This window comes from Chiloscyllium plagiosum, chromosome 11, assembly GCF_004010195.1.
Source record: "Chiloscyllium plagiosum isolate BGI_BamShark_2017 chromosome 11, ASM401019v2, whole genome shotgun sequence".
Lineage (NCBI taxonomy): Eukaryota > Metazoa > Chordata > Chondrichthyes > Orectolobiformes > Hemiscylliidae > Chiloscyllium > Chiloscyllium plagiosum.
The window spans coordinates 75,702,191-75,728,451 of record NC_057720.1 but is presented as its reverse complement, the minus strand read 5'-3'; the positions used below and the strand labels follow the sequence as shown (position 1 = coordinate 75,728,451).

The 26,261-nt window shown below is 39.1% G+C and overlaps 1 protein-coding gene across 1 annotated transcript in view; it reads left to right on the top strand.

Moving 5' to 3' along the window:
- Window positions 1–21,995, top strand: part of LOC122554580 (regulator of G-protein signaling 5-like) — a 46,850-nt gene extending 24,855 nt beyond the window's left edge. Inside the window, exons 3-5 of the mRNA XM_043699841.1 lie at window positions 10,618–10,679; window positions 16,117–16,283; window positions 18,173–21,995. Of these exons, the coding sequence (XP_043555776.1) occupies window positions 10,618–10,679; window positions 16,117–16,283; window positions 18,173–18,334 (391 nt within the window). The 3' untranslated portion in view covers window positions 18,335–21,995. The remainder of the gene's footprint in view (window positions 1–10,617; window positions 10,680–16,116; window positions 16,284–18,172) is intronic.
- The last annotated feature ends 4,266 nt before the right edge of the window (window positions 21,996–26,261 follow it).

The following is a 26,261-nucleotide window of genomic DNA, read 5'->3' as shown; positions in this document are numbered from 1 at the left end:
AAACAAAAACAGAAATTGCTGGAAAAGCTCAGCAGGTCTTGCAGCGCCTGTGGAGAGAAATCAAAGTTAATGTTTTAGGTCCAGTGACCCTTCCTCAGAATTGTCTACAAATGTGGTACAGAGCAAGCCCCTAATGGTTCGGAGGAAGGGTCACTGGACCTAAAACATTGACTTTTGATTTTTCTTCACAGATGCTGTTAGACCTACTGAGCTTTTCCATAATTTCTGTTTTTGCCTTTTAAATCTTTCCCCTCTCACCTTTAAATCTATGCCGTCTAGGTTTGGACTTCCTAACCCAGCCAAAAAGGCTGTTCAGCTTTTCTATGCCTCTCATGATTTTATAAATCTCAATGAAGTCATCCCTCAATGTCCTATGCTTCAGGGAAAAGATATTCCAACCTTGCCAGCCTCTCCTAATAGAAGATCCCTCCAAGTGCATGAGATTCCACCACGCAGCTCACTCATAAATTTTTTTATATAAGTGGATGAAGATCAGAGTGCAAGGAATACACCATTATTTACAAAAAGAATGTTGAATTTGAGATTTGGGACATTGGCTGCTTTGAACTGGATTATATCTGATTTTGCTAATAGACACAGTCTTGAAGTCAACAATCATTTCTTTAGCATTCCATCTTAGACTGTCGCCAGAAACTAATTATGGTTAAAAAAATGCTGAAAATTGGAAGTGTAACTGCAGGCCTATCTAGATACATTCCAGGAAATGTTATCCTATAAATATTTCAGTTGCTTTGTACATCTATTTAGAATTTAGGTGGATTTAACCCCCAAGTAGTCTGTTTAATTTGCCCATTCTTGACTGAATTTTATTAACCATGCCAATTTGGATCATTCAGAATGACAGTAAATAATAAGAACATAAGTACATAAGGAATAAGAGCAGGAGTTGGCCATTTGGCCCAGCAAGCCTGCTGCACCATTCAATAAGGTCATGGCTGATCTTCTCGTGGACTCAGCTCCACTTACCAATCTGCACGCCATAACCCTTAATTCGTTTACTGTTCAAAAATCTATCCATCTTTGTCTTAATGTTACTGTTTAGAACAGTTTTTTTGGTTTCCAAGAACTTTAATTTCCTCCTGAATAACATCCAGAATGGAGCATGTTTTCCGGATGATTAGGTTATCAGAAATCTGAAATGAGATGTTTTGGACTTTGCCAAGAATCATGCAAATTCAACTTCAAGCTTCATCTTAATATCGGAACATAATCTGTCCTTGCCATGTGTGATTTCTTCATTGGCCAAACAAAAACTAATGCTGGCATGGCAATAATTAGCTACTTTAATGTTAAGGAACTCTGGAACATTCCATTAAAGAATAACAGAAACCGTTCAAAGCAGTGTTGTTGCATATGACATGTTAAATCCATTAGCGGTCATCTAGTGTTTAGTGAATAATCTGCCAGGAGTATGCAATCCAGAAACTGCAGGTCTTCTGGAATGTTCCTACAGACTAGAGTCTTAAGAAAGCAGCTTTTGTCAGTCAAACCAAAGCGAGCCACAGGGAAGTTCTCCAGCTTTCTTCTATTCCACTAGGAAAACTCTCTCAACACCTGGCCACACCATTGTAGCCGTAAAAAAATCAGGAAGTCAACTTTTGATGAAATATTTATTGAGCATGTTATGTGATCTCTCTTTTAAACAATCATGTGGAAATTCATGCCCAATAACACAACATTGAGACAAGCTGATTAGCTTCACCACTGTAACATTTCACAATCACAGCCAATAGGTTACTTGTGAAGAAAACTTGCCAGCAAACATGGCACAGAGCCATGGCACAATGGCAATAAAATAGACAGCTGTATAATCTATAAACAGAAAATGCTGGAAATGCTCAGGTATCATTGATGGAGCAAGAAAAAATTGAACAGGCAGAACTTAATTCACCCCAAAAGGCAGCTTCGAAGGTAGTGGTCCATTTGATCTAAGTAGGGAGGTGTGGTGGAGATCTCACAGCCATCCAGCTTCACTGCAATTAATTCTGGGCAGAAAAACTTTTGGGCACTTTCCTGCCTGGAGGCCCATTGCTGGCCTCCTCTTGCTGGGCTAGGAGAAGGTCACATTCTCCATGGAGGCCACCTGGTGGTGGTGGTGGTAGCCCTGGTTGAAATGCGTTCTGTGCCCAATTAAGAAACCACACCCCTAGAAGAGGGGGAAGGAGTGTAGTGCAGAGAGGTTTATGAAGGAAGTCAGTTGTCTGCTTTGTTTTAGATCTTCCTCCCCAACTCAGTCAGCATGTCGATCCCTGGAAACTCCATCCCATTCCACCTAGCTCTCTCCAGAGGGATCCAAGACTAATTCTCTGTCCAGATCCCAGTAGAGTGTTGGCAGTGGCCACTTCTTTCAGTGGCGATACTGACACTGCAGTAATGCTGGCAGCTCTCCGAAGCCTTATATCTGGATATTCAGAGGTCAGGTCAGTGTAGGCAGCACAAGATTTTATTGTGGATTATGAGCCCCTTGCTGACCACGTTTAATTCCACCCACGTTTCCGGTCGATGACCATCCATCAGAACTCAGGAAAGTTGGAGACTTGAACAAGTGCAATGATAGGGAAAGATGGGAGAGGAGGGAAGAGATATTTGGTTCCTTGGTTTTAGTTGAGGATTTCGTGGTAAAGGCTCTTGCCCTTCCTCAAATATAACTTGCACCTGTGATTGGTGATCCCCTGTTGCGTCTATACTTCCTCTGTACAACATAAGTGTCACTCAAGTCTGAGAATGGGGTTTGAACCCAGGAATTTCTGGCTTAGAAGAGAGAGTGTAATCCAGTGAGCAAACCTGACACATATAAATAAAACGATTGCGATGCAGCGAAACAGATTCTAATGTCTTCAGTTGCTTGGCACAAACACTGTTGCCTGAAGGGAACACTTTGTGTTTTAACAGATTACAGCAAATAAAACCACATTGCTTTCACAACAATCCCCTGAAGCAACTTGCATAAGTGAATTACTGCTGAGCTGCATCTCCTGTTTTTTTCTAAATGGTTAGGCATTGCTGTGATGGATTATTCCATATACAAAATAATGGAAAAACAAATGACAATGATTTAACATGATCTGTTGATGTTAGATGGAGGTCACATTGAGATAAAGCTGCAAATTACAGAGAATACCACAGATCTATCTCCTAGATCATTACAAAGAGCTTACATATATATAACTAGAAGGCACAAGCAAGCATCATGGTTGTTAGAATGCTACAAATACAATCAACAAGAAGAGTAATAGTGAATTTGAGTAAGAACCCAACAATTGTTTTTTCTATCTGCTCCTTTGCATGGAATGAAATTTGTCTTGCCTTCAAACGAATAAGTTCATTTCTTTTATTCCACTAATAAAACACAAATAAGTTATTGATTCTGAAGGAGTTAATGTTCATGTTACATTGAGCTTCAGCCAAACTGTTGGCATCACACAGTCTTTGGTGAGGACAGTTGAGTTCTGTACAAATACCTGAAGAAAGCAGATATATTCTGTGGGTTTCTGAAAGTCTTTAGTATTTATACCTCACTTGAAAAGCAAACTGTGCCTATTGCTGTGCTGTTGTATAAGGCAAGTAACTCTTCTTTTAGGATTGTTCATTCAACATGGTTCAATCGAAAATCTTTTACTGCCTCACAAAATGTGGTTTAAACTATATTGGGATGGTAGTGTCAACAGCATCAGCCCCAGTTTGTGAAATGGATTTACCCTGATTAGGAACTACTTTCTAACTCCTCAGACACAAAGCTGCAGTTTTCCATACTCATAGAATCGACAGAAAGGTAGAAACAATGAAATTGGCATTAATTTAAATAATCCTTGTTAAAGTTATAAAAAGTGATTACAATCTTTTAGCATTTATGAATATCTAATGACATGTAGTAAAATAGTTAAGGATCTTTCCAAAGAACCACAGTTCTGTATCTGCACCTTTTTTAATGAACTTGTTTCTCTGTTGCTTGAACATGGAAGCAGGCTGCATTGTTGCTGTATACAGCATTATGCATGATGTACCTTTTATTAGCAAGAACAATCCATGCCATTACAGTAATTAGCAATTATCATGGAACAAACAAGCTGGAATACCTAAAAGTAAGAAACGGGAATCAAGCAGCAAATTGGAGTTAGTTAAAGCAAAGAAAAAGATCATTTTATTTTTAAGAAAAAAGGGTGAGCGAGAGACCTTATCAATGGAAGATGCAAGTATTTGGGCCAATTGGACTTAGAACATAATTTCTTGTAAAACCCTTCTAAAATGCAATTATGTCACTTGTGCTTTGGCTGTCTTTTTTTTTTGAAGATTTGTTGCATACCTAGGTTTTTTGAGTTATGTGGTGCAACTGATTCAAGTCCATTAGAGGTGTTCTGTTTTTAATATCTGTTTTCTTCCTTCCCACTGGTAATCTCCATCTCTCCCCATTAATTGGTTGTAAAGACTTTCAGACAGATAAAGCCAGCTTGGAGGAGCCAGCAACAAGTATAATTAATTAATACCAACTTACATGTAGTGGAAAACATATTATGACAATATTACAAATACATTGCAATTCTGAGCAAAATTGCAGTGTTGGTTGCTGGTAACAGCTGTTTACATTTTAGAAAGCCACAGAAGACAAAGTTGATTTCTTTCAGTTAACAAGTACTTCATAACTGTAGTTTGCTTTTCTCATTTCCAGATTTTGTACAATCCTTAACCAGATTGTTCTAATTACTAAATATTTGTTGAACGGAAAGACCAATGAACGTGAACCTTTGCCCAATTTATTTCCAAAATGACAACTGCAAATTTGCTACAATGTAAATAAACATACTTCTGCTTATTCCCATCTAAGGGAACAACTTACCCATGTCCAGAGGTATACCAATGTTCTAAGGTAACCCTGAACTGAATGCATTTTTTTTTGGCAATCCATTTCTGAAAGCATCTTTCGCTTCCAGACTGCCAAAGGAATGTCACAGATTTCAGAGGGAAATACGCAATTACATTTTTGGTATTATGAAGAACTCCCATTCCTAATTCTGTTGGTGCTTTGGTTGATTTAATGTTGTTGCATATACTGAGTAACAGTGGAAAGTGATATTTTGCGTACTATACAGGTAGATTATTCCATTAAAAAGTTATCTAGTAGCAGAACATTGTACAGAATACAACTGCAGAGAAGGTACACACGAGAGAGAGAGAGCGAACGATTAGAATTAACATTTGAGGTCCTTTCAAAAGTCTGATAATAGTGGAGAAGAAGCTGTTCTTGAAACTGTGTAAAGGTATGTTCAAACTTTTATATCTTCTCCCTGATGGAAGAGGGTGAAAGAGAGTAAAACCACATTGGGAGGGGTCTTTGATTATATTTGCTGCTTTCCTAAGGCAACAAGAATTGTAGATGGAGTCAGTGGATGGAAGGTTGGTTTGTGTGCTGGACTGGGTTGTATTCACAACTCTCTGTAGTTTCTTATGGTCTTGGGAAGGGTAGTTGCCATACCACACTGATAGAATGCTTTCTGTGGTACAACTATAAAAATTGGTAGGAGTCCTTGTGGACATGTCGAATTTCCTTAGCCTCCTGATGAAGTAGAGGCATTGTTGTGCTTTCTTGACCATCACATCGATGTGGGTGGATCAGGACAGATTTTTGATGAACATCACTCCCAGGAACTTGACACTCTCGACCATCACCATCTCAGTTACCATTGATGCATCAGATGAGCATCTATTTCAGGGTAGCATGGAGTCTATTAGCTCAGAGATCATTGAATCTGGGCAAATGAGAAAGATAAGAAAAACAAAGCTGGAGAATGAAGGGCAAAAACAGATAGTTAAGTGGGATATAGAAAAGAATGCAACACAAAAAAACACTGTAGTAATGATGCCAGGGAGAGACAAAATAGCATATTAAACAAAAGGTACATGAAGAAATAGAAAATAAAATAGAATAATGAGAAAGAAGTTCAAAAAATAGAATGAGAACTTGGGTTTTTTTTGTCTTTTCTTAGTGTGGTTATCTGGTGTCATAATAAATGTGTTCTTATAAGCTGTTCTTTCAGTTGTTCTTATATTCAAGTTTCTGATCACACAAGTACAACTTTAGAGTTAGCTACAGAATAAAATAAAATAAAATTTGGATAGCTTTGGAGCCAAAGCAAGTTAAGCACTTTATGCTTTTGTGGTCAAAGTTAAGGAGAAAGCAGGGTGTATTTTCGTTGCCTTATCACATTCAGGGTCGGTAACAACTGAAATTTTATGGAGGAATTTCTCCTCATCCATCGACAGTTACATTTGGAACCAGATTCCAGGGAAAGAAACACATTCCTCAAACTCATTTTGATACTCACTCTCCCATTATGAAATATATGCTTCTTTTTCAAAGAAATTTCACATGTAAAGGATCAGCCACTTTTTTTATGAGGAATTCTAAACTTTCATCTACATCTAGTAACATATTGACCCTGAATTTTTCCAGTTTTTAAAATACTAATTTCTGGTTTATTTTTCATATGGGATAAATGATAATTATAGAGGCTTCAGCCCAAACAAATGAGACAAAACATTTCAAGTGAATATTTAAATCTCCGTCATGGTTATAGTTTGTATCATCAGCAAGCATTTTGTTGATCACATCTGCACACATGACACATCACTGAATCTGACATCAGCAGAGTTTTTTTCTGGAATTAAACACTCACATTATCTTCATGTGATTGAGCCTTCTCATAACAGGTCAAAATAAGTTCACTAAATGGATTTTGTTGATCACTGGGTAGATAACGGGCCAGAAATTGCTGCCAAAATAATGGTGAGGTTAATAGTGCTTCACAGCAAGTTCTGAAGAGGGGCTGATGTGTAATTAACATTATGAAAGTAACATTGTGCAGTCTGATGCGACATCAAAATATAATGAAATGTATGGGAGATACAAACTAAACTTACCACATGGCTTGTTCATTTTCAGTTAAGTACTGTTTTAATCTTGTGACGTATTAATAACCATGAGAAAGTGAGGACTGCAGATGTTGGGGATCAGAGCTTAATGTGTTGCTTTTCTGTTAAATAAGTAAAATAAAACTAAGGTAAGTGTAGAATCATGTTCTTTTAGATTTTAATCATTGAAAATGTTTTAAAAAAAACATTTTTATACTGTCTTTTTCCTTGCTTGTCTTAATCTAATCTGTTTTTCCTCTCTTTATTCCATTTTCTGTACTTGGATTCGATATTGACTTCAACACTCTGATTTACGTTTCCTCCTTTGTCCTTGTGCTGATTACTTCGCAGTCCTACAATCTCATTATTTAAAGAGCTCCACAGTGGGTTGTCTGGATCACTCAAGTTCCAGATTTCCTGTAAAGGGAGTGCACTATTTCCCTGTCCCACTTCCAATAACTTGTGGCACCGAATATTGTCAAGATTAGAGACAAGGGCAAGCCTACGTGTGCGCTGTTCATTGGTCTGGAACAGTAAATTTTGGACTGTTGAGAATTGCTTGTCTAATGGATAGTCCTGATTAATGATCCAAAAATCAATGTTGCGTGAGACTGATTCTTTGAGGGGAAAAAATATGAATTGTGCACTGTGGGCCTTTGGAAATCACTCTGTGGGTGATCATGAAGTGAGTGTTTCTCTCCGCAATAACTAGGCAGCAACTTCCTGCTAAATTAACCTGAATGCCACTTAATCTGATACTAAGGCGAGACAGTATTTCATGTAAAATTGATTCTGGATAAAACACAGTTTCAATCAAAACACAACAGCAGTTGAGAGGAAAAGATTATCTCAAGCCTCCTTGTATTTGGAATACTGACCTGCCCTTAATAATGAATAATTCAATCCTGCTCGACACATAAAAAGGCACTTTGTAATCCTGATTTAGTATTGACTGCTATCTGCTGACAGATTTCATGTAAATAAAGATAATTCATTTCTGACTGTTTGCATTTCTTCTGTGTTAAATGTGTGCAAAACGCCAAATACAACATGTCATCTTTGAAAGTAATTTCCATAAGAATGAAAAATTGGAAGTTACATTGCATTATGTCTACAAAATCCTACAGATCTCCAATAAGTGACCTTCTAGTCTCTTTTTGATGAAGCTACGGGAGGCACATTAGCCAGTAATTCCTCTTCAAATCATACATTAGACCTTTTTAGATTCATTTGACTAATGCTCCAGTTTCATGTCTGATCTAAACCACTGTTTCAACAATGTAGCTAGAGATTTTACATTCAAGTTCTGGCACTGGATTTAAACCCACAACTTTCTCAGCGAAAGGCAAAAAGTGGGTTAAATTAATCACTAGGATGTGAAGACTATTCCTTTAATCTCAGTGGCAGTAATATCGATGACATGATAAGATGCAGGAAATAGAAAATCTTGGGAACAAACTATAAAAATTGTGAATGCATTCCCAGTGGGTCCCAGATCATTACTGAGAGAAAGCTGTTTGCTTTCTGGTTTACATACGGTTGGAGCAAGTGAAATAGGATCCCTACAGTGTGGAAACGCCTTTCGGCCCAACAAGTCCACACCAACCCTCCGAAGAGTAACCCACCCAGACCCATTCCCTTACCCTATTACTCTACCTTTACCTCTAACTAATGTACCTAACCTACACATCCCTGAACACTATGGGCAATTTAGCATGGCCAATCCACCTATCCTGTAGATCTTTAGATTGTTGGTGGAAACCAGAGCACCCGGAGGAAACCCATGCAGACACAGGAAGAATGTGCAAACTCCACACAGACAGTTACCCGAGCCTGGAGTCGAACCTGGGTCCCTGTGCTGTGAGGCAGTAGTGCTAACCACTATACCGCCCATTTTGTATGTTTTGTAACTGGTAGTATTCCTGTTTGCCTAAGTGTGGAAAGATTCAGAGCATATGAATAAAATAAATAACAACAATGCAGAGAAAAACGCTGGTGATTTCATTGGCAGTCCTTGTATTAAGGATATTCCCATTTATCTGCTGGAGCAAGCCATGTGTTAATAATCACCACAACTTTTACAGGTGTGTGGCACAATATCTAGATGGGGGAAAGGACTATCTTGAACAAATAAATTCATCTACCTGACAAAATGTACTGTAGAGGTCAAATTCTTGTAAGCAAGAAATGGCTGTCTTTTCAGTTCCACCTAAATTATGAATTTAATAATTAAGCAAACTGCCCTGCAAGAATTTAACAATAGCTTACTTTTACCTCCTGGCGGAAGAATTTCAAGTCCATAAACGTTGGCTATGAATTTCACAATTAGAAAGCTGGAACTTTTGGTAAGATTAAACAGTATGATCAGAATCTGATAGGAAAGAGCATTATACAGAATAACCTTGCTTATCCAAACATCAATTATCTGAATTTCGGATTATCCGAACATGATCTCATAAATGCTTTCTTTGTTTACAATCAGATCAGTTATCCAAATGATCAGTTATCTAAACAAAATAGTCCTTGCCCGTCTCATTTGGAGAAATGAGGTTGTTATGTAATGTCACAAAATATTTGCCTTGTTCAATACTGCTGTGTGGAACACTCGCAAACCCAATATTTTTGATGGTTATGGTTTATGGTTTGACGATCTCTATCTCAGGCTTGCTGCAGTGCTCCAGCAAAGTGAAACTCCACCTGGACAAATAGCACATCATTTTCCTCTTGGAGACCCTGCAGCCTTCTGGACTCAATATCAAGTCCAATAACTTTAGTGCTTAAACCCTCCCATGTCCTTCTCCCCCCCCCCCCCCAATCCCCACACACCAGACCTTGTTATCACATAGTTTGCTATTACACACAATACACCGTTGACACTAATAATTCACCCTCTTGTGCCAGATTGTTATCTACTCCAACTCTTCTCTCTCTTTTGGGCTTTATTCTCACCTATTGTTTCCTCTTTACCCGTTTGCCCCTATCTTCTGTACATAAAATGACATTTTCCTGGCTACCATCAGCTCTAAGGGAGAGCTACTTGATCCAAAATATTACATCTGCTTTCTCTCTACAGATGCTACCAGACCTGCTAGAGCTTTTCCAGCAATTTCTGCTTTTGTTTCTGATTTACAGCATTCCCAGTTCTTTCAGTTATTTTTGATGGTAAAACTGATGCTAAAGATGTTGTAATGAAGGCAGTGAAACTAATTTTGAAGCTTGCTGCGTATGAAATTCCTGGTGGGTAGGACTGCTCAATTAAACTAAACCAAGACATACCAAGTATATTTTAACTGCACAGAGAAGCCAAAAAAAAACTTCATTAATATCTGTGGCAATGCACAAAACCCAAATAAGGTGAGCCAAAATGCCTCTTTAGTATTTAGCTTAGCAACCATTTTGATGTATGCCTCTGTGAATCACTCCAGGAGAATGTTGCTAGAGCTGTATAGATACAAGCTGCTGTTTTGAGGGAGACACTCTCCATTGTTCTGGGAAGTATAATATCAAGATATGAAAATAAAATTCATCACCTGCTGGTATTCATAATATCCAATAAACCACAACAGCTATTTCGCAAATTTATCTCTACACTTATTCAGTCATACTGTTTATCTAATGACTGCCATTTGAAAGTGGGTTGAACATGTGAGTCTTTACTTTCTTAAAATAATACATTGTTTTGTTTTGTAGGCCTTCCCCACTAGAGGCACTGAAGTGGCGTGAATCTCTGGAGAAGCTTCTGATGAACAACTGTAAGAAATCCTTATTGATAATCCGTTTTAAAAATCTCAAAAAATGTGGTCACTTTATGTTTCTTTCAGAACATAGATTTTTTGGTGTAGCATAATAACAACATCTTGTCTTCATTTAGCACTTTTATGATAGCGAAATGACCCAGTAGCAGAATTACATTCCACCACAATCTGTAATTTCGTGGTCTGGTTATATATCTTTCACCCCACCATGACCCTCAAGCCAAGCAGCAACCCTGGTTCAATGAGGGTGGCAGCAGACTATGTCAGACGTAACATCAGGCATATCTAAATATAAGGCGCTAATCTGGTGAAGCTACAGCTCTGGGTTGCGTGTACGTTCAAAGGGAAGCCTCACTCTGTAGACAGTGATAAATGATCTGATAACAAACAGATCAGATCAAAGCTTTGCACTGTCACATCCAGTTGTGAAAGACGACAGACGATTGTACAACCCACAGGAGGAGGGGGATGGATTTGGATATGTTCATCTTCAATGATTGCAGAACTCAGCCTATCAGTGAAAAAGACAAGGTTATCACATTCAGCCTGAAGTGCCCATTGGATGAGCTGGCTTGACTCACTACTAAAGGTTCCACCAGAGCTGAATCCACTCTTCAGCTGATTTAATTCACTCTACATGGTATCAAGAAGTGGCTGTAGACACTATGAGCCTGCTAATAACCGGATTGCAGTGCCGATGGCCTAGGCTCCTGAACTGGGCAATCCCCTAATCAAGCTGTTCCAGTATAGCTACAACAATGACATCAACCCAGAGTGGAAAATTGCCCAGCTGAATCCTGTCTGCAAACAGTAGGATAAATTCAATTTGACCAATTACTGTACCACCGATCTGTTCTCAATCATCAGCAGATTCATGGTGCAATAATTGGACAGTTGAATAGGAATACTTACTTAGGGACGGCACGCTAGCTCAGTGGTTAGCACTGCTGCCTCACAGCCCCAGAGATCCAGGTTCAATTCCAGCCTCGGGCGACTGTCTGTGTGGAGTTTACACATTCCCCTCGTGTCTGCGTGGGTTTCCACCGGGTGCTCCGGTTTCCTCCCACAGTCCAAAGATATGCAGGTCAGGTGAATTGGCCACGCTAAATTGCCCATAGTGTCAGGGATGAATATAGGGTAGGGGAATGGGTCTGGGTGGGTTACTCCTCGGCGGGTCAGTGTGGACCAAAGAGGCCTGTTTCCATACTGCAGGTAATCTAATCTGAACCACTCATGAATGCTCAGATTTGAGTACTCCACAAGAACCATTCAGTTCTACATGTTATTATAGCCTTAGTCCAAATATAGGCATGAGAGCTGAAATCCCAAGGTGAGATGAGAGTAACTAACATCAAGGCAACATTTGACTAAGTGTGACGTCAAGGTGCACCCACACCTCCATCCAAGGCCCCAAAGGATCTTTTCACATCTGGCAGAGATTTTCTTGCACCTCCAAATGCCTCATCTACTGTGTCCATTGCTCTCGATGTGATCTCCTCTACATTGGGGAGACAGGACACCAACTTGTGAAATGTTTCAAAGAACATCTTTGGGGTACTAAACAACCCCACCGCCCTGTGGCTGATCACTTCAACTCCCCCTCCCACTCTGCCAAGGACAGGCAAGTCACGGGCCTCCTCCACTGCCAAATCCTAGCCAAATGGCAACTGGAGAAAGAACACCTCATCCTCCATCTTGAGACCCTCCAACCACACCGAATCAATGTTGATTTCACCAGTTTCCTCATCTCCCTTCCCCCACCTTATCCCAGATCCAACCTGCCAATTCAACACCACCTGTCCTACCTGTGCATCTTCCTTCCCACGTATCCACTCCACCTTCCACTCCAACCTATCACCATCACACCTTAAAGGACGCTGTTTTGATCTTTCTCCCCCACAGTTCCAAAACAATGCAACAGCATATAAAACAGTAATTACTGCTCCTGGAATTTGAGGAAATCACCTCTCCAATAGCCAAGATACCTCAAAAAGCAGTGCTTACAGCCACAATTTTACTGCCAAATTTTAATGTGATAGGTTGATTTGTACATTTGGTTGCTGCATCTCCCTTCAAAACAGTGACTGCACTTGCAAAAAATAAACCATTGTTTGTGAAGTGTTTAGAATCATCTGTGAATGGAATGTGATGCGACAGAAGTACTATCGTTTTCTTACTGTTACATTGAAATTTTTTTCTTCTTTTGAATGTATACAGAAAATGACAAAAAAAAGTTGAAAGAGCCAGTTTCAAGATAGAAACAGTCTGATGTAATTGAACAGCTGAAGATTTTCGGAGGATGCGACTGTATGATTGTACCTGGCTTCTGTTCCTATTCTTACCTTCTTATCTACTAAATGTTCCTCATAACTTTACCCTTTATCAATAAAACAATTAGCCATCTTCAAACTTGTTAAATCTTCTGTTTCCTCATTTTGCCAAAGCAAATAAGCTCAATTTTTCTAATATTTCCTTCCAGCCAGATTTTCTTTCCTTCCCAGAAGTGAACATCGATTGGGTCAAATTAATGTCTGACCTAATTAATTCATTGAAAAAATCCCGCTAATAATGAAATCCGATACTTATTTACTACTTTTCTTAAGTAAATTAATTTATCTTCTGTAATTCGCAGGTTATTTTCTTGATCAGTATGTTGTACTGTGATTCCATTTTACATGTATTCCATTTCCTTGGTTCCAAACAATTTATTTCACAATGACCAGATTAAATTGTGCAAATCGTTCTTTTACAGGAAAGTACCAAAGAGAAAGGAAAGATTGGATTTAATTCCTCTTACACAGAACCATAAAAACAAGACAGTTGGGGCTGTTCAACCTATCTAGTCCATGCTGACCCAAAGACACCCAGATGCCCTTCCTAATTTCATCTTTCAGCACACAGCCCATAGACATGCTTGAATCTTTCTCTAATATTCAGGCTGCCTTCTTACTTGATGGCATCTGCAAAGATTTTACTCATACAACTTCAATATAGGAGACTAGGACCCGTGGCACAGCCTTAGAATTAGAGGGGGTAAATTCAGAATAGAAATGCGGAGACATTTCTTCAGCCAGAGAGTGGTGGGCCTGTGGAATTCATTGCTGCAGAGTGCAGTGAAAGCCAGGACGCTAAATGCTTCAAGGCAGAAGATTGATAAATTCTTGATGTCACAAGGAATTAAGGGCTACGGGGAGAATGCGGGTAAGTGGAGTTGAAATGCCCATCAGCCATGATTGAATGGCGGAGTGGACTCGATGGACCGAATGGCCTTACTTCCGCTCCTATGCCTTATGGTCTTATGGTCTTATTGTTCAATATCACTGGCAACTCCTCAGATAATGAAGCAGTTCAAGACCCAGAGTTGAGTTTGAGGAGCTAATTGGCACATAATATTCATGCCAGGCAAGCATCTGCCAGGCAAGCATATGTCTAACTTCCTTCCCATGACATTCGACAACTACCATCAAATGCCCCATTAAAAACATTTTAGCCATTGACCAGAAAATTAAGCAGACCAGCTGTACAGTTACTATGGCTACGAGAGCAAATCAGAAGCTGGAAATTCTGCTGAACCTAACTATGTGCCTGACTCCCCAAATTCATTCTACCATTTAAAAGGAACATGTAAATCTTCTGTATTTGGTAGTACAATTTTAATATGTGGATGATAATAAATTGGGGAGGCATAATTCATGTTTTGGAAACCATTTTCATAAATTAAGGTACTAATAATCTTTGTGGGATGAGAGTGTAAATAATAAAGGCGTTTTATTATAAACAAGTGTCGTGGTGCATTTTGATAGGAAGATTAAGGAGCTTACATATCCCTTGTAAAATAAGTTTCCAAATGGGACAAAGGAGCAAATGGAATTTGAGGGTATGTATTTACAATTCACAAAAATTATTAGCTCCCCAAAATGCAAAGGACTCAGGTTCACGCTTATAGGGATAAAGTTTAAATGTTATGGGAAATATATAAAGAACCTTAGTTAGATCACATGGCATACTGTACACAGTGTTTCTCTTCTTGTTACAAAATATAGCGACATTGCAGAAGAAGTAAAAATAATTTACATAAATTGTACCACAACTGAGGATTTATAATTAGCAGGAAAGATGAGCAGGATAATTTCTCTAGAAAATGGAAGACTGGGGGAATGACCTGATGGAGCTCCATATAATTATATGGAGGGTTGATGGATGTTGCAAAGATGTTTCCACTTGTGAATTGTTTAAAACCAGCGGCTACAAATATAAAATAGCCACTAATAAGTTGGTACGGAAGAAAGGGGAAAGTGCATTTGCTCAGTTAGAATGTGGAACGTCCTACCACTGTTGACATGCATAGTATAAATATATTTGGGAAGATAGGCAAATACAGATCAGAAAAAGGAATAGAATGGTATACTGAGAGGGGTTCATAAATAAGGTACTCCAAGGCTCGTGTAGGTTGTTGAAATAAAACCATTGAGCCAGATCGTCTATTTCTGTGCTGTAAATTCTATGTAAATGTACATAATTTTTAGAAAAGCTTAACAAAGTAATATTCAGTATTTCTAGCAATGAAAAACAAATCACACTACTGTTGTTTTAAGTAGTGGTTTGAGTGCACCGGGTGATGACAATCTGAAGTGAGCAATTAGGTCAGAAAGGGTAAGTTTTGGGAAGAGCACGCAGATCTTCCTTGAGACAAGCTCACCCTGGCCAATTGCAAGCCCCTTCTGAAATACCCTCCTCTTGGAAGCAGACAGATGGAGATCATTCCTGAGGTTCTCTTCAACAGCATCCTGTCACTGACATTTTACTCCTATCTGCCAAGCAGTAGCTCCTTCCCATTGCCTTCAGTGAGGCGCAGTGGCAGGCACATTGCAGTGCCGAGAGGGTTATACTATTTCTTCAGCTACGGCACCCAGACCATTAAACCTCATAAAAAATTGCCTGCCATCCAGGTTTATGGAATTTCTCCTCCTAATTTTACATTGATAACATTCTGGCGCTCAAAAGATCACTGAAACCAGACATGTCAAAACATTGGCATTTGTTGAAATGACATTTTATGATGTGTCTTATAAAAACTTTTGAACGCAAACAACAGATTTTAATCTGTGGTTATCTGAACTGCAGAGTTGAACACAAATGTTGCTCACATCAGGGGATGCTGGTTGGTCATCTCTTGTGTTGTTTGCCCTTTGCTGACATCTGGACAACGTTTTTCACCGCAATGGTCCATATCAAAACAGTTACCAAACTTTCTCATATATGGTATCAACCACATATGGCCAAGAATGTCAAACACCGTAGCCAGATTTAATCGACAGTAGAATGAAAGTGTTTGTGATTAAATCATGAAATTTTCTCATTTAATCTATTCCAGCTGATGGCTGTGGTGAACATGATAAACTTAGAAAGATATTTTCCACTGATTTGTTTCCAGATGGGCAGGCTGCCTTCAAATCTTTCCTCCAGTCAGAACATAGCGAGGAGAACATTGAGTTCTGGATGGCCTGTGAGGACTACAAAGCAACCAAATCACCCATTAAGCTGGCTTCCAAGGCAAAGAAGATCTATGAGGATTTCATTGAAAAAGAGGCTCCAAAAGAGGTTGGTCAATCCACAGAGGAGAAGGTGCAAATGTGCCTTTGTTTGACATGGAAATATAGCAGTCGAGAGTGTCGTGCTGGAACAGCCCAGCAGGTCAGGCAGCATCTGAGGAGCATGAAAATCGACGTTTCAGACAAAAGCCCTTCATCAGGAATGAGGCTGGGAGCCTCGGGGGTGGAGAGATAAATGGGAGGGGGTTAGGGCTGGGGGAAAGATAGCTGTGAGTGCAATAGGTGGATGGAGGTAGGGGGAAGGTAACCGGTCAGAGGGGACGGTGGAGCAGAAGGTGGGAAGGAAGGTGTGGACAGATGGGATGGGCCGGATCATGAGGACGTTACTGAGCTGGATGGTTGGAACTACTCTCTTTCTAACTGAACATGGGGAATCTATTATTATTTCCCTTCACACAGTTATTGCTGGCTTTCACTTCATCAAGGAAGTCATTTTAGTGAAGAATACAATTTAATCAGCATTTAATAGCTTTGTGCTTCAGATTTGAAATCAGAACGCTCATGTCATTTTTCTATGCATTGCAGTGATTGATCTGGTTCATTATAAAACTATCAAAAAACAAATCAGTTGGTTCTAACATGAAAAGCAGTAACAGAGACTAGATATTATTAAAGCATTATTTCCATCCGTAGTGTTCCAAGACCAGAAAGTTTTATTTGCCTTGGGAAACAATAAGGCCTTTCTGCAAGAGGTAATGTTAAAATTATATCATAACCCCAGAGAAGATTAGTCAATGGTGATCAGACACCATGCACATCATAACACCTGGAATGTATTGGGACTCCACATTGATAGAGTTATGAAACATAGTGGCAGTGTAAGGGACAGTTGCTGACATATTGTAAGTTTGAGGTCAGTTATTATGAAGATCTCCATTGTAAACTCTGCTCACAAAATAATTCTCTACTTACAAATAAGAATGCAGGACATGCTTTCATAACATGATTAATTCATACTTTATAGGAAAACTAGACAAAATATAATCCTTATTCCACTTGAGAAAGCCTTTATAAACATCCATAAACGTTCTTATCATGAAATAAATAATCCTCATGATAATGTTGATAGTGTGCATGAAGTGCATTTCTAGGTTTGCTTATAGTGCTATGTCTTCAGAAATACTCTGAATGCAAAGATCACATGAAACGTTCAATTTTTAACCATGCTGAATTTCCAAATGTACTTGATTTTAAAGCAAGTGTTCCATAGAGTAATGGTCCTGAATGTTAAAGTTGCACTGCCCAAGTAAAATTTAGGAGCAGGAGTAGTCTTTCAACTCTTTTAGCCTGCTCCATCAGTCTCTAAAGTCATGGCTGATCAGTAACTCTGACCAATCTAATTATGTTGCATGCAGTCTTTGGATGAAGACAGGGATTCTATGCTCGCCTTTGCAGGAAGCAGATGTATTCTGTACCATTCCCAAAAGTCCTTCGTAATTCTGTACCATTCCCGAAAGTGCCTGACTAGTAATGTAAACTGTACTGATTGATATCATTTAGCAATCCATCTTGTTAATTAGCCATGTACCTTTTCTATTTAGACTCACTCACTAGTGGTCTGACTTGACCACTGATTTTTAGATAGCAGCTTGACACAATATAGACAAAGGAGGAATCGTGGGAGTAAACTTTCACAAATAATTTTTTATAGTCTGTGCCACATACTAGCAGAGGTGGCAGATATCATCAGGTGGTCGGGCAGCATCCGAGGAGCAGGAGAATTGATGTTTCAGGCAAAAGCACTGCATCAAACAAAATAATACCACAACAAAAAAATCTGACTTTAACCCAAAGATTCTTAATGAACATTCCTGTTCCAAAAATGATGCTTCACATCTAACAAGTACACATCTTGAGTTTTCACCTCCTGTTCTGCAGATCAATGTTGATCACTACACCAAGGAGATGACCGTGAAGAGCCTTGTTGATCCTTCACCTTCAACCTTTGAACTGGCTCAGAAGAGAGTGCTGAATTTGATGGAGAAGGATTCATTCAGCAGGTTTCTGAAATCTGAACTGTATCTGGAGCTGATAAAGTAACAATGTAGCTGGGCTGTGCAAAGGGAGGGTGGAATAAAATCATTGATATCTCTACATAGTCGCTAACCGAATATTCTCTCACTGCTGTTAGCTAAAACAAAATATTCCAAGTGTTATTTCTTTAAAGCTTTGGGCACCATGCTGACATCAATTAAATCTAACACTTGTCTTTGCATAGCCCTGAAATAAACAGGTACCATCTATGGGAAAGTGTACCTTTTAATGTTGTGCTTGTCTTTCATGTGTGCTTTTTTTTTCTTTATTTTTCCAAAGATTATATCCAATGATAAATGACCATGTGGCTTCAAATAAATTTTTGGGCAATTCAAATCATTCCTTTAGTATTGCTGTCACCATCAGGACAAGAATTGGGAAAAAAAACACCTGTAGATAAAAGACAGAAAGTAAAGAGATCCTAGACCTTCCTCTAAGCAAGCACCTTTCATCATTCCTATATTGAGAAAACAGAATCTCTGTAACAGTTTAGAGAACAAATGTTAAGGAAGGTTTTTAATTGGGGTTATCAAAGTTTGTATACTTACTATTGAAGCCCACTACGAATATATCACACTTCACTAAGGGTACGCTTTTAATCTACAGTAAATATTTTGAGAGTTTACTTTAACCTACAGAAGCATGCCAATGGGCAGAGTATGCAATGCATAAATCAGCAGATGCAGCCCATACATTTTCATAGCTTTACGTAGATACGGGTCTTTATAAACCATTCATTCAGGCAGTTTATGTTGCTCATACAGATCATCAACTTTATTGTGGTGAGGTGTGGTTATTCCAACTAAATTGTAGACTGCACTGTACACTCGGATGAAGACTGGCACAAGTTCATACCATCATTCATCTAATCGCACTAAAGCATTTAGGTATAAAAAACAAATCTCCCTTTTTCACCTGAAAAGTAACTTCCAATGACTAGCACATTGTTCAGTGAGAGTGTGCAAATTAATTCCTCAATAATTAATGATATTTCAGTGGCAACACAGCATTGTATCACAAATATTTCACTGACAGAAGCAGGCTGAGCATAGGCACTTTACTGTCGTGGATTTTTAACCATATCATGTCAGGTAGATTTAGTTCAAACATACGTGAAAGCAAGGAAGATGAACCTTGAGACACATTTTGGACAATATGTCTAAATGATAACTATTATAATCAGTTAACTCAACATAAATACAAGGCCTTTTTAACACTTTACACTCAAATTAAGTAACTTAGTAAACCAGAAAGTGCCTGAATTCATGATTTTTCCACTGCTGTAAAAGATCCAAACAGTTCATGCTGAGATATATCCAATTATAATCTTGACTAACAAATCCAGGTTAGACATAATGCAATAGATCCACACGGTTTTGTGCCAAAGTTTCCAAATATCATTTAAAGTTATACAAGAGTGTTGTTTTTGTCATTTACTGGTGTCAGCAGACAATAAACATGAAACAGGATAGCCTCAACATCATCTCAGAGACTTGTGACACTTATTCTTCTCTTTTCTACCTGGAAATATTGGTATTTCTCCATCAGATGATGGGCATCTGCTAGCGATGCCAAGATTAAACCAACTCTGTCACAGAATGGCTGGAATGTGTTGGATGACTTGAAGGAAAACAAAAGAGGATGGAGGTGAAACAGCCATAGAGAGTAGCACTTACCAACTTGATACGTATTGTATTTTGCTGGAATAAGTGAAGCGTTTTAAGAAAGGAAATGTCTGAAGGAAGTCAAACAATCTGATAGAAATGCTGCTTAGCCCACATAGCAGCACTTATCAAGAACTGTCTGATTGAACGATTTCAATTTGTGCATCAATCATTTGTCTAAGTCGATTGAACTTAAGAGGGACTGTACTGTCATGATAAGGAGTATTATGCTTAGATGAGCTTCAATATAGAACTATGAATTTCTTAACAATGACTTAAATTTCCTTTGTTGCAAGTTAATATAGGCTTATACACTGTACTAATGAGGTTCTATACTGTCCTCGTGTAATCCTGATAATAAAAACATATGATATAGTGTCACAGAAAAGATAAACCATAAACACATACTTAAAACATAAACGAAATACTAGAAAAATTGTTTGCTCAAACAATTGAAATGGAATGATTTGTCTGAATTGTCTACCTTGCCCATCTCATAAACTATGTCTCTAATATTAGTCAAAACATTTAAAGTAAATGCTTAAGAATTGTTCCTGTACTGCCAATTGTATAACCAGTGCATGCACATTATTAAATATATTCCATGTAATGCATGAGTGTTAATAGTCTTAGTTGAGCGTGCATAGTCTTATCTTGAAAGACAATTTCATACCAAGAGTCTCAGTAAATGCTTCATGACTTCTATTGTTATCATAAGAAATCAGTGAGAAGCCTAGGTGAGGGCTAAAGCCCACAGTGCAGGACACTACCAAGGTTAAACAGAGAGGATCCAATGGAGAAACAGTGACTAAGTAATGCCAAGTTAAAGGTTTGCCATTAATACAAAATACTGTCATTCCTGCCTGAGGAAAACAATTCCATTTCTGATTAAACTGTATTAATAACTCCCTTTCTTGGTCAAAAGATCGTGCCAAGCTCTATCTAATGCAACTGTAAGACAGCTTTATTCCCTCCATTTGTCTTGCCATGGCGAAATAAGAATAAGTTGACTCAATATGGATGCCACCTTGTCACAAATAACTTTAACTGATAATTATACAGATGGATTATTTAGCTTGACACTTAAAGGTGAGGATCCATTTGTTCTGGGCTGGATCAGTAAAACCAGAAAGTTATGCCTTTCAAAATTAGTGCATTCACTTTTAACGTTTTAACTAACAGAATTTTTTTCTGAAGGCAAAATCATAAAATAATCATATTTGGAGGTTGTAGTACCAAATGGAAAAAGTCAAGTTGTTACCAAAGTGCTATTTCAATTCAACACCTAAATGAAGCAGATACTGAAATTCAAAGTGTTGTTCATTATTGAAAGTGAACATTTTCATTATTATTCTGCTTTGTGCATAACAAATATTCTTTCCAATGGTTTGAACTCTTCATGATCTGACAGCTGCTATCGATGATATAATGCCATGACTGGCTTGCTCAAGGGGAAGAGGTTGGAGCTTGTCCAAATGTGATTAAGACCAAACTGATACTATCATTGCCGCTTTTCCTCCTTATAATGCTTTTCTTCCCTAAAAATGGAGGAATCGTTGATCTGAGTAACCAACTGAACAAAAATAGCATCAACATCTTCATTTATAGAGAGCCAAAATTTTATTCATAACATGATGAGAAATGCAGCCCTCTACTGCATACATGTTACTCAGGGCATTATATCATCTTAGCAATGATTTTAAATGGTGATTTTAAACCCAGCAACTGCAATAATGCAAACAATGCTTTATTTCAATCTTAATCCAACTCAGAAGCAAGCATTTAACCATTAACTATCAAAACCATCGTGTTGATTTTATAAAGTGTGCCATTGGGAGTGAAACATCTGAAGTAATATGGGTGTTGCGTTTTTTCCCTCTTTTGTTATCAGAACATTAATGTACTGGTAAAGCTAAAAAAAAATGACTGCAGTGGCCTTTTCGTGCATACTGTCTTATCCTGGAAGAGTTAGGAACCGAATGAAGTAAACATGTATCACTCTATCAAAGTTCGCCTATTTCTTTTCTGCATAACTTGATGGATGTTCTCATAAACAGCTCCAGATGGGTTCAGTCACTAAATGAGTCCATATTCTTGTGTGGTTTTCTCATGCTTACAATATTTACAACAGAAGCTCATGGAGAGGCAATATTTTGATTGGATAGGTGGACATTGGTGGGTTGTAAAGGGAGGGAACTCAGCCATGATTCCGACCGCTGATCACAATCCACTGTCCTATGCTGGAAGGTTTATGAGTGGATGGGCACCAGGATGTTGTGATGGTAACACTGCTTGGAGAGTTAAAACAAGAAGCAAGATTTCTTGAGTAAGACAGTGGACAGCTGTCAGTACCCCAACAAAACAGTGGTGCATTTTAAAATTCAGGAGGGAGGAAAAATGAAGAGTGAGTTTCTTGAGGGAACTAAAAATCATGGAGCCCAGTTTTGCCTCAGTGGCCAATGGTTGCCAGGTGAGTTTGAAATTATGCCGCATAATCCAGCAATGAAATCTGTCTGTTGTAACCCCTTCACTTAAGTCTTCCCAACTGTTCAGGTGACAAGCAGCTGAATACTTGATGGGGGCCACACAGCATCCGTCAATTGCTGCAGATTCGAGCGTGTCAGCCTGAACACAGTCCACAAGTGAGGAATATATCCAAGAGGACACCTTGGACAGGGTTCACAAAGGAGAGAAACAACATAGCCTTGTAAACTCCTTGAATCTCTCTTTGAGGCCAATAATGCAACCACCTTTACCTGTTAGGAAAGGCTGAGGGGTTTCCTGGGAAGACCTTTGAGTCAAAATTGCATTTAGCTCCAAATGATGTCACCAGAAATCCAGCATCCTTGTGGAAAAGTAGGCCACTGACTAGTCAGGTTTCAATCTTTGCTATCTGCTCCGTAGTTGTGATCAAAATTGGCAACTGTTCACCCTGGCAATCTCCTGAGCAAGTTAATTAAACCTGAGCAATTCTAGTTGCCGCCCTATCTGTTTTATACAGAGGGTAGGGTGTAACGTTAGCTTTCCCCACTCCCTACATTACATAAATATCACTTTGTATTATTTTCTACACACTTCAAATAATTTGGTGGGTTAATAAACAACACACTGATGACACATTGAGAAGTAACAGATATTCGGGCTTTATATGATGTTGTCGGTTCTGTCAATATTTTCAACACACAAATCATCAATTGCACTCATTCACTGAGGAGCCATATCTGAAAGGTTGACAAATCGACCCCACTGCCTCTATCAAGTCTGGCATACCCAAAAGTTAAACAAGTTTACAAACAACCATTATTTTTAGAAATAAAGCTTAAGTTATGATGTAATCTCAAAGGACAAGATTGGCTTTCTTTGTATTTGAAAGGAAAATAAAGAATTGAAGTCACACAGCAGGAAATATATTTCTTCCAATGTCAAGTGTAACGTATAAAGCTTTCTTCTAGATTTATTCTGACCCACAATCTTCTATTTCCAGGCACTTCACCCCTTGGGACAAAGAACAAAGACAGAAATTGAATCCATTATGAATCAGTGGTATTCAGTAAAGAATTAAAGGAACATTGTAAAATCAAAAGCATTTATGTAACCCTTTGAAACCTTGCTTTTTGTTTGGAAGCCATTGCATAGAAATCTACCTCAAGTGGTCTAAAACTGGGCAACACTTGGAGACTGAAGGACAAGAACAAGGGGTAAAGCAGCCAATGATTTTGTGTTTAAGAACCTGATCACTCAAACATGCCTTAAAACCTTTACAGAACAATTGCAAGTAATTCATTGAATCAGCGTTTACTTTCTATAGGGGCAATTTAGCAGGCAAGTCCTATTCCCTGCCCTTTCCCAGTAGGCCTGTAACTTTTCTCTGCTTCTGAAAATGAACAAGAGTTGCTTTGGAAGCAAGGTTTGAAACTGTCTCTATTATACACCAGAGTGGTGCATTGCAAATCCCAACCACTTAACGGTATAAAAAGTTGTCTTCTGCCTGTTTCTTTTCAAAGTCTCTCACTATTGTCCCCACAATTTTCCAAGTTTAGTGTTGCCTGCAAGTTTTGAAACTGTGCCCTTTATGTCCAGTTCGAGGTCAATAAAACAAATCCAGAAAAACAATGGCCTGAACACCAATCCTTGGAAAATATAATTACTCAGTTTCCTCCAGTTCAAAAAACATGTCTTTCATTCCTGCCATTCAGTCAACGCTATTTCAATGTTGCACTGATCCTTTTATTCCATGAGCTTTAGCTTTGCTGACACACTGATTATGTGACGTTTTGTTAACTGCCTTTTGAAATTCCATGGACACTGCATCATAAGACCATAAGGCATTGGAGCGGAAGTAAGGCCATTCGGCCCATCGAGTCCACTCCGCCATTCAATCATGGCTGATGGGCATTTCAACTCCACTTTCCCGCATTCTCCTCGTAGCCCTTAATTCCTTGTGACATCAAGAATTTATCAATTTCTGCCTTGAAGACATTTAACGTCCCAGCCTCCACTGCACTCTGTGGCAATGAATTCCACAGGCCCACCCCTTCCTGAGGTGTGGGGACCAAAACTGGACACAGTACTCCAAATGGGGCCTAACCAGAGCTTTATAAAGTCTCAGTAGCACATCGATGCTTTTATATTCCAACCCTCTTGAGATAAATAACAACATTGCATTCGCTTTCCTAATCACAGACTCAACCTGCATGTTTACCTTTAGAGAATCCTCAAGTAACACTCCCAGATCCCTTTGTACTTTGGCTTTACGAATTTTCTCACCACATGATCCTCATCAACCTTCCCTGTTACCTCATCAAAAAACTCAAATCCTAAGTGTATTGTTGGCAAACACATCTCCACCTAGAGAAAGAAAAGAAAAAATCAAGACAGCCATCACTGGAGGGTTCTGTGCACTCCTGGCAACCAGTCAAGTATGGACTAGGTACCCAGCAACAACCCAGGGCTATGTTTGGCTCGTAGTTTGTAGATGACGCCAAAATTGGAAGTGTAGTGGACAGCGAAATAGGATACCTCAGATAGGCCGATGGGCTGAGGAGAGGCAGATGGAGTTTAATTTAGACAGGTGCGAGGTGCTACATTTTGGTGAGGCAAATTTGAGCAGGACTCACCCATTTAATGGTAAGGTCCTGGAGTAGTGTTGCTGACAAAAAGAAACCTGGAGGTCCAGGTTCATAGTTCCCTGAAAGTGGAGTCGCAGGTAGATAGGATAGAGAAGAAAGTATTTAGTATGCTTGCTTTTATTGGTCAGTGCATTATTGGAGGTAATATTGGAGCTGTACAGGATATTGGTTCAGCCACTTTTGGAATACTGCTTGCAAATATAGTCTCCCTGCGAAAGGAAGGATGTTGTGAAGGGTTCAGAAATGATTTACAAGGAAGTTGCTAGGGTTGGAGGGTTTAAGCAATAAGGAGAGGCTGAATAGGCTAGGGCTGTTTTCCCTGGAGAGTTGGCAGCTGCAGGATGATCTTATAGAGGTTTACAAAATCATGAGGGGTATGGATAGGGTAGATAGACAAGATCTTTTCCCAGGGAAGGGGAATCCAAATTTAGAGAGCATAGGTTTAGGGTGAGGGGAAAAGATTTAGATTAGATTACTTACAGTGTGGAAACAGGCCCTTCGGCCCAACAGGTCTACACCGACCCTCTGACGAGTAACCCACCCAGACCCATTTACCCCTTCACCTAACACTATGGGCAATTTAGCATGGCCAATTCACCTAACCTGCACATTTTTGGACTGTGGGAGGAAACTGGAGCACCCAGAGGAAACCCGCACAGACACGAGGAGAATGTGCAAACTCCACACAGACAGTTGCCTGAGGCAGAAATTGAACCCGGGTCTCTGGTGCTGTGAGGCAGCAGTGCTAACCACTGTGCCGCCCATAAAAGAACCTAAGGGGTAACTCTTGTATGCAGAGGGTGGTGTGAGTATGGAATGTGCAGCCAGAGGAAGTGGTAGAGGCTGGTACAATTACAGCATTTAAAAGGCATCTGGATGGGTATATGGACAGGAAATGTTTAGAGAGGTAATTTCTACTGGTGGAAATCATGGCTTCATTAATGACCTCCCCTCCGTCAGATGGTCTAAAGTGGGGATGCTTACCAAAGAATGTACAGTGTTCAGTACCACTCACGACTGCATAGATATTGAAGACATCTCCGCCCACGCACAGATCAACCAAGCAAATAGCCTGACATAGTCATGTGCACAGGGAGAAAGTGAGGATTGCAGGTGCTGAAGATCAGAGTTGAGAGTGTG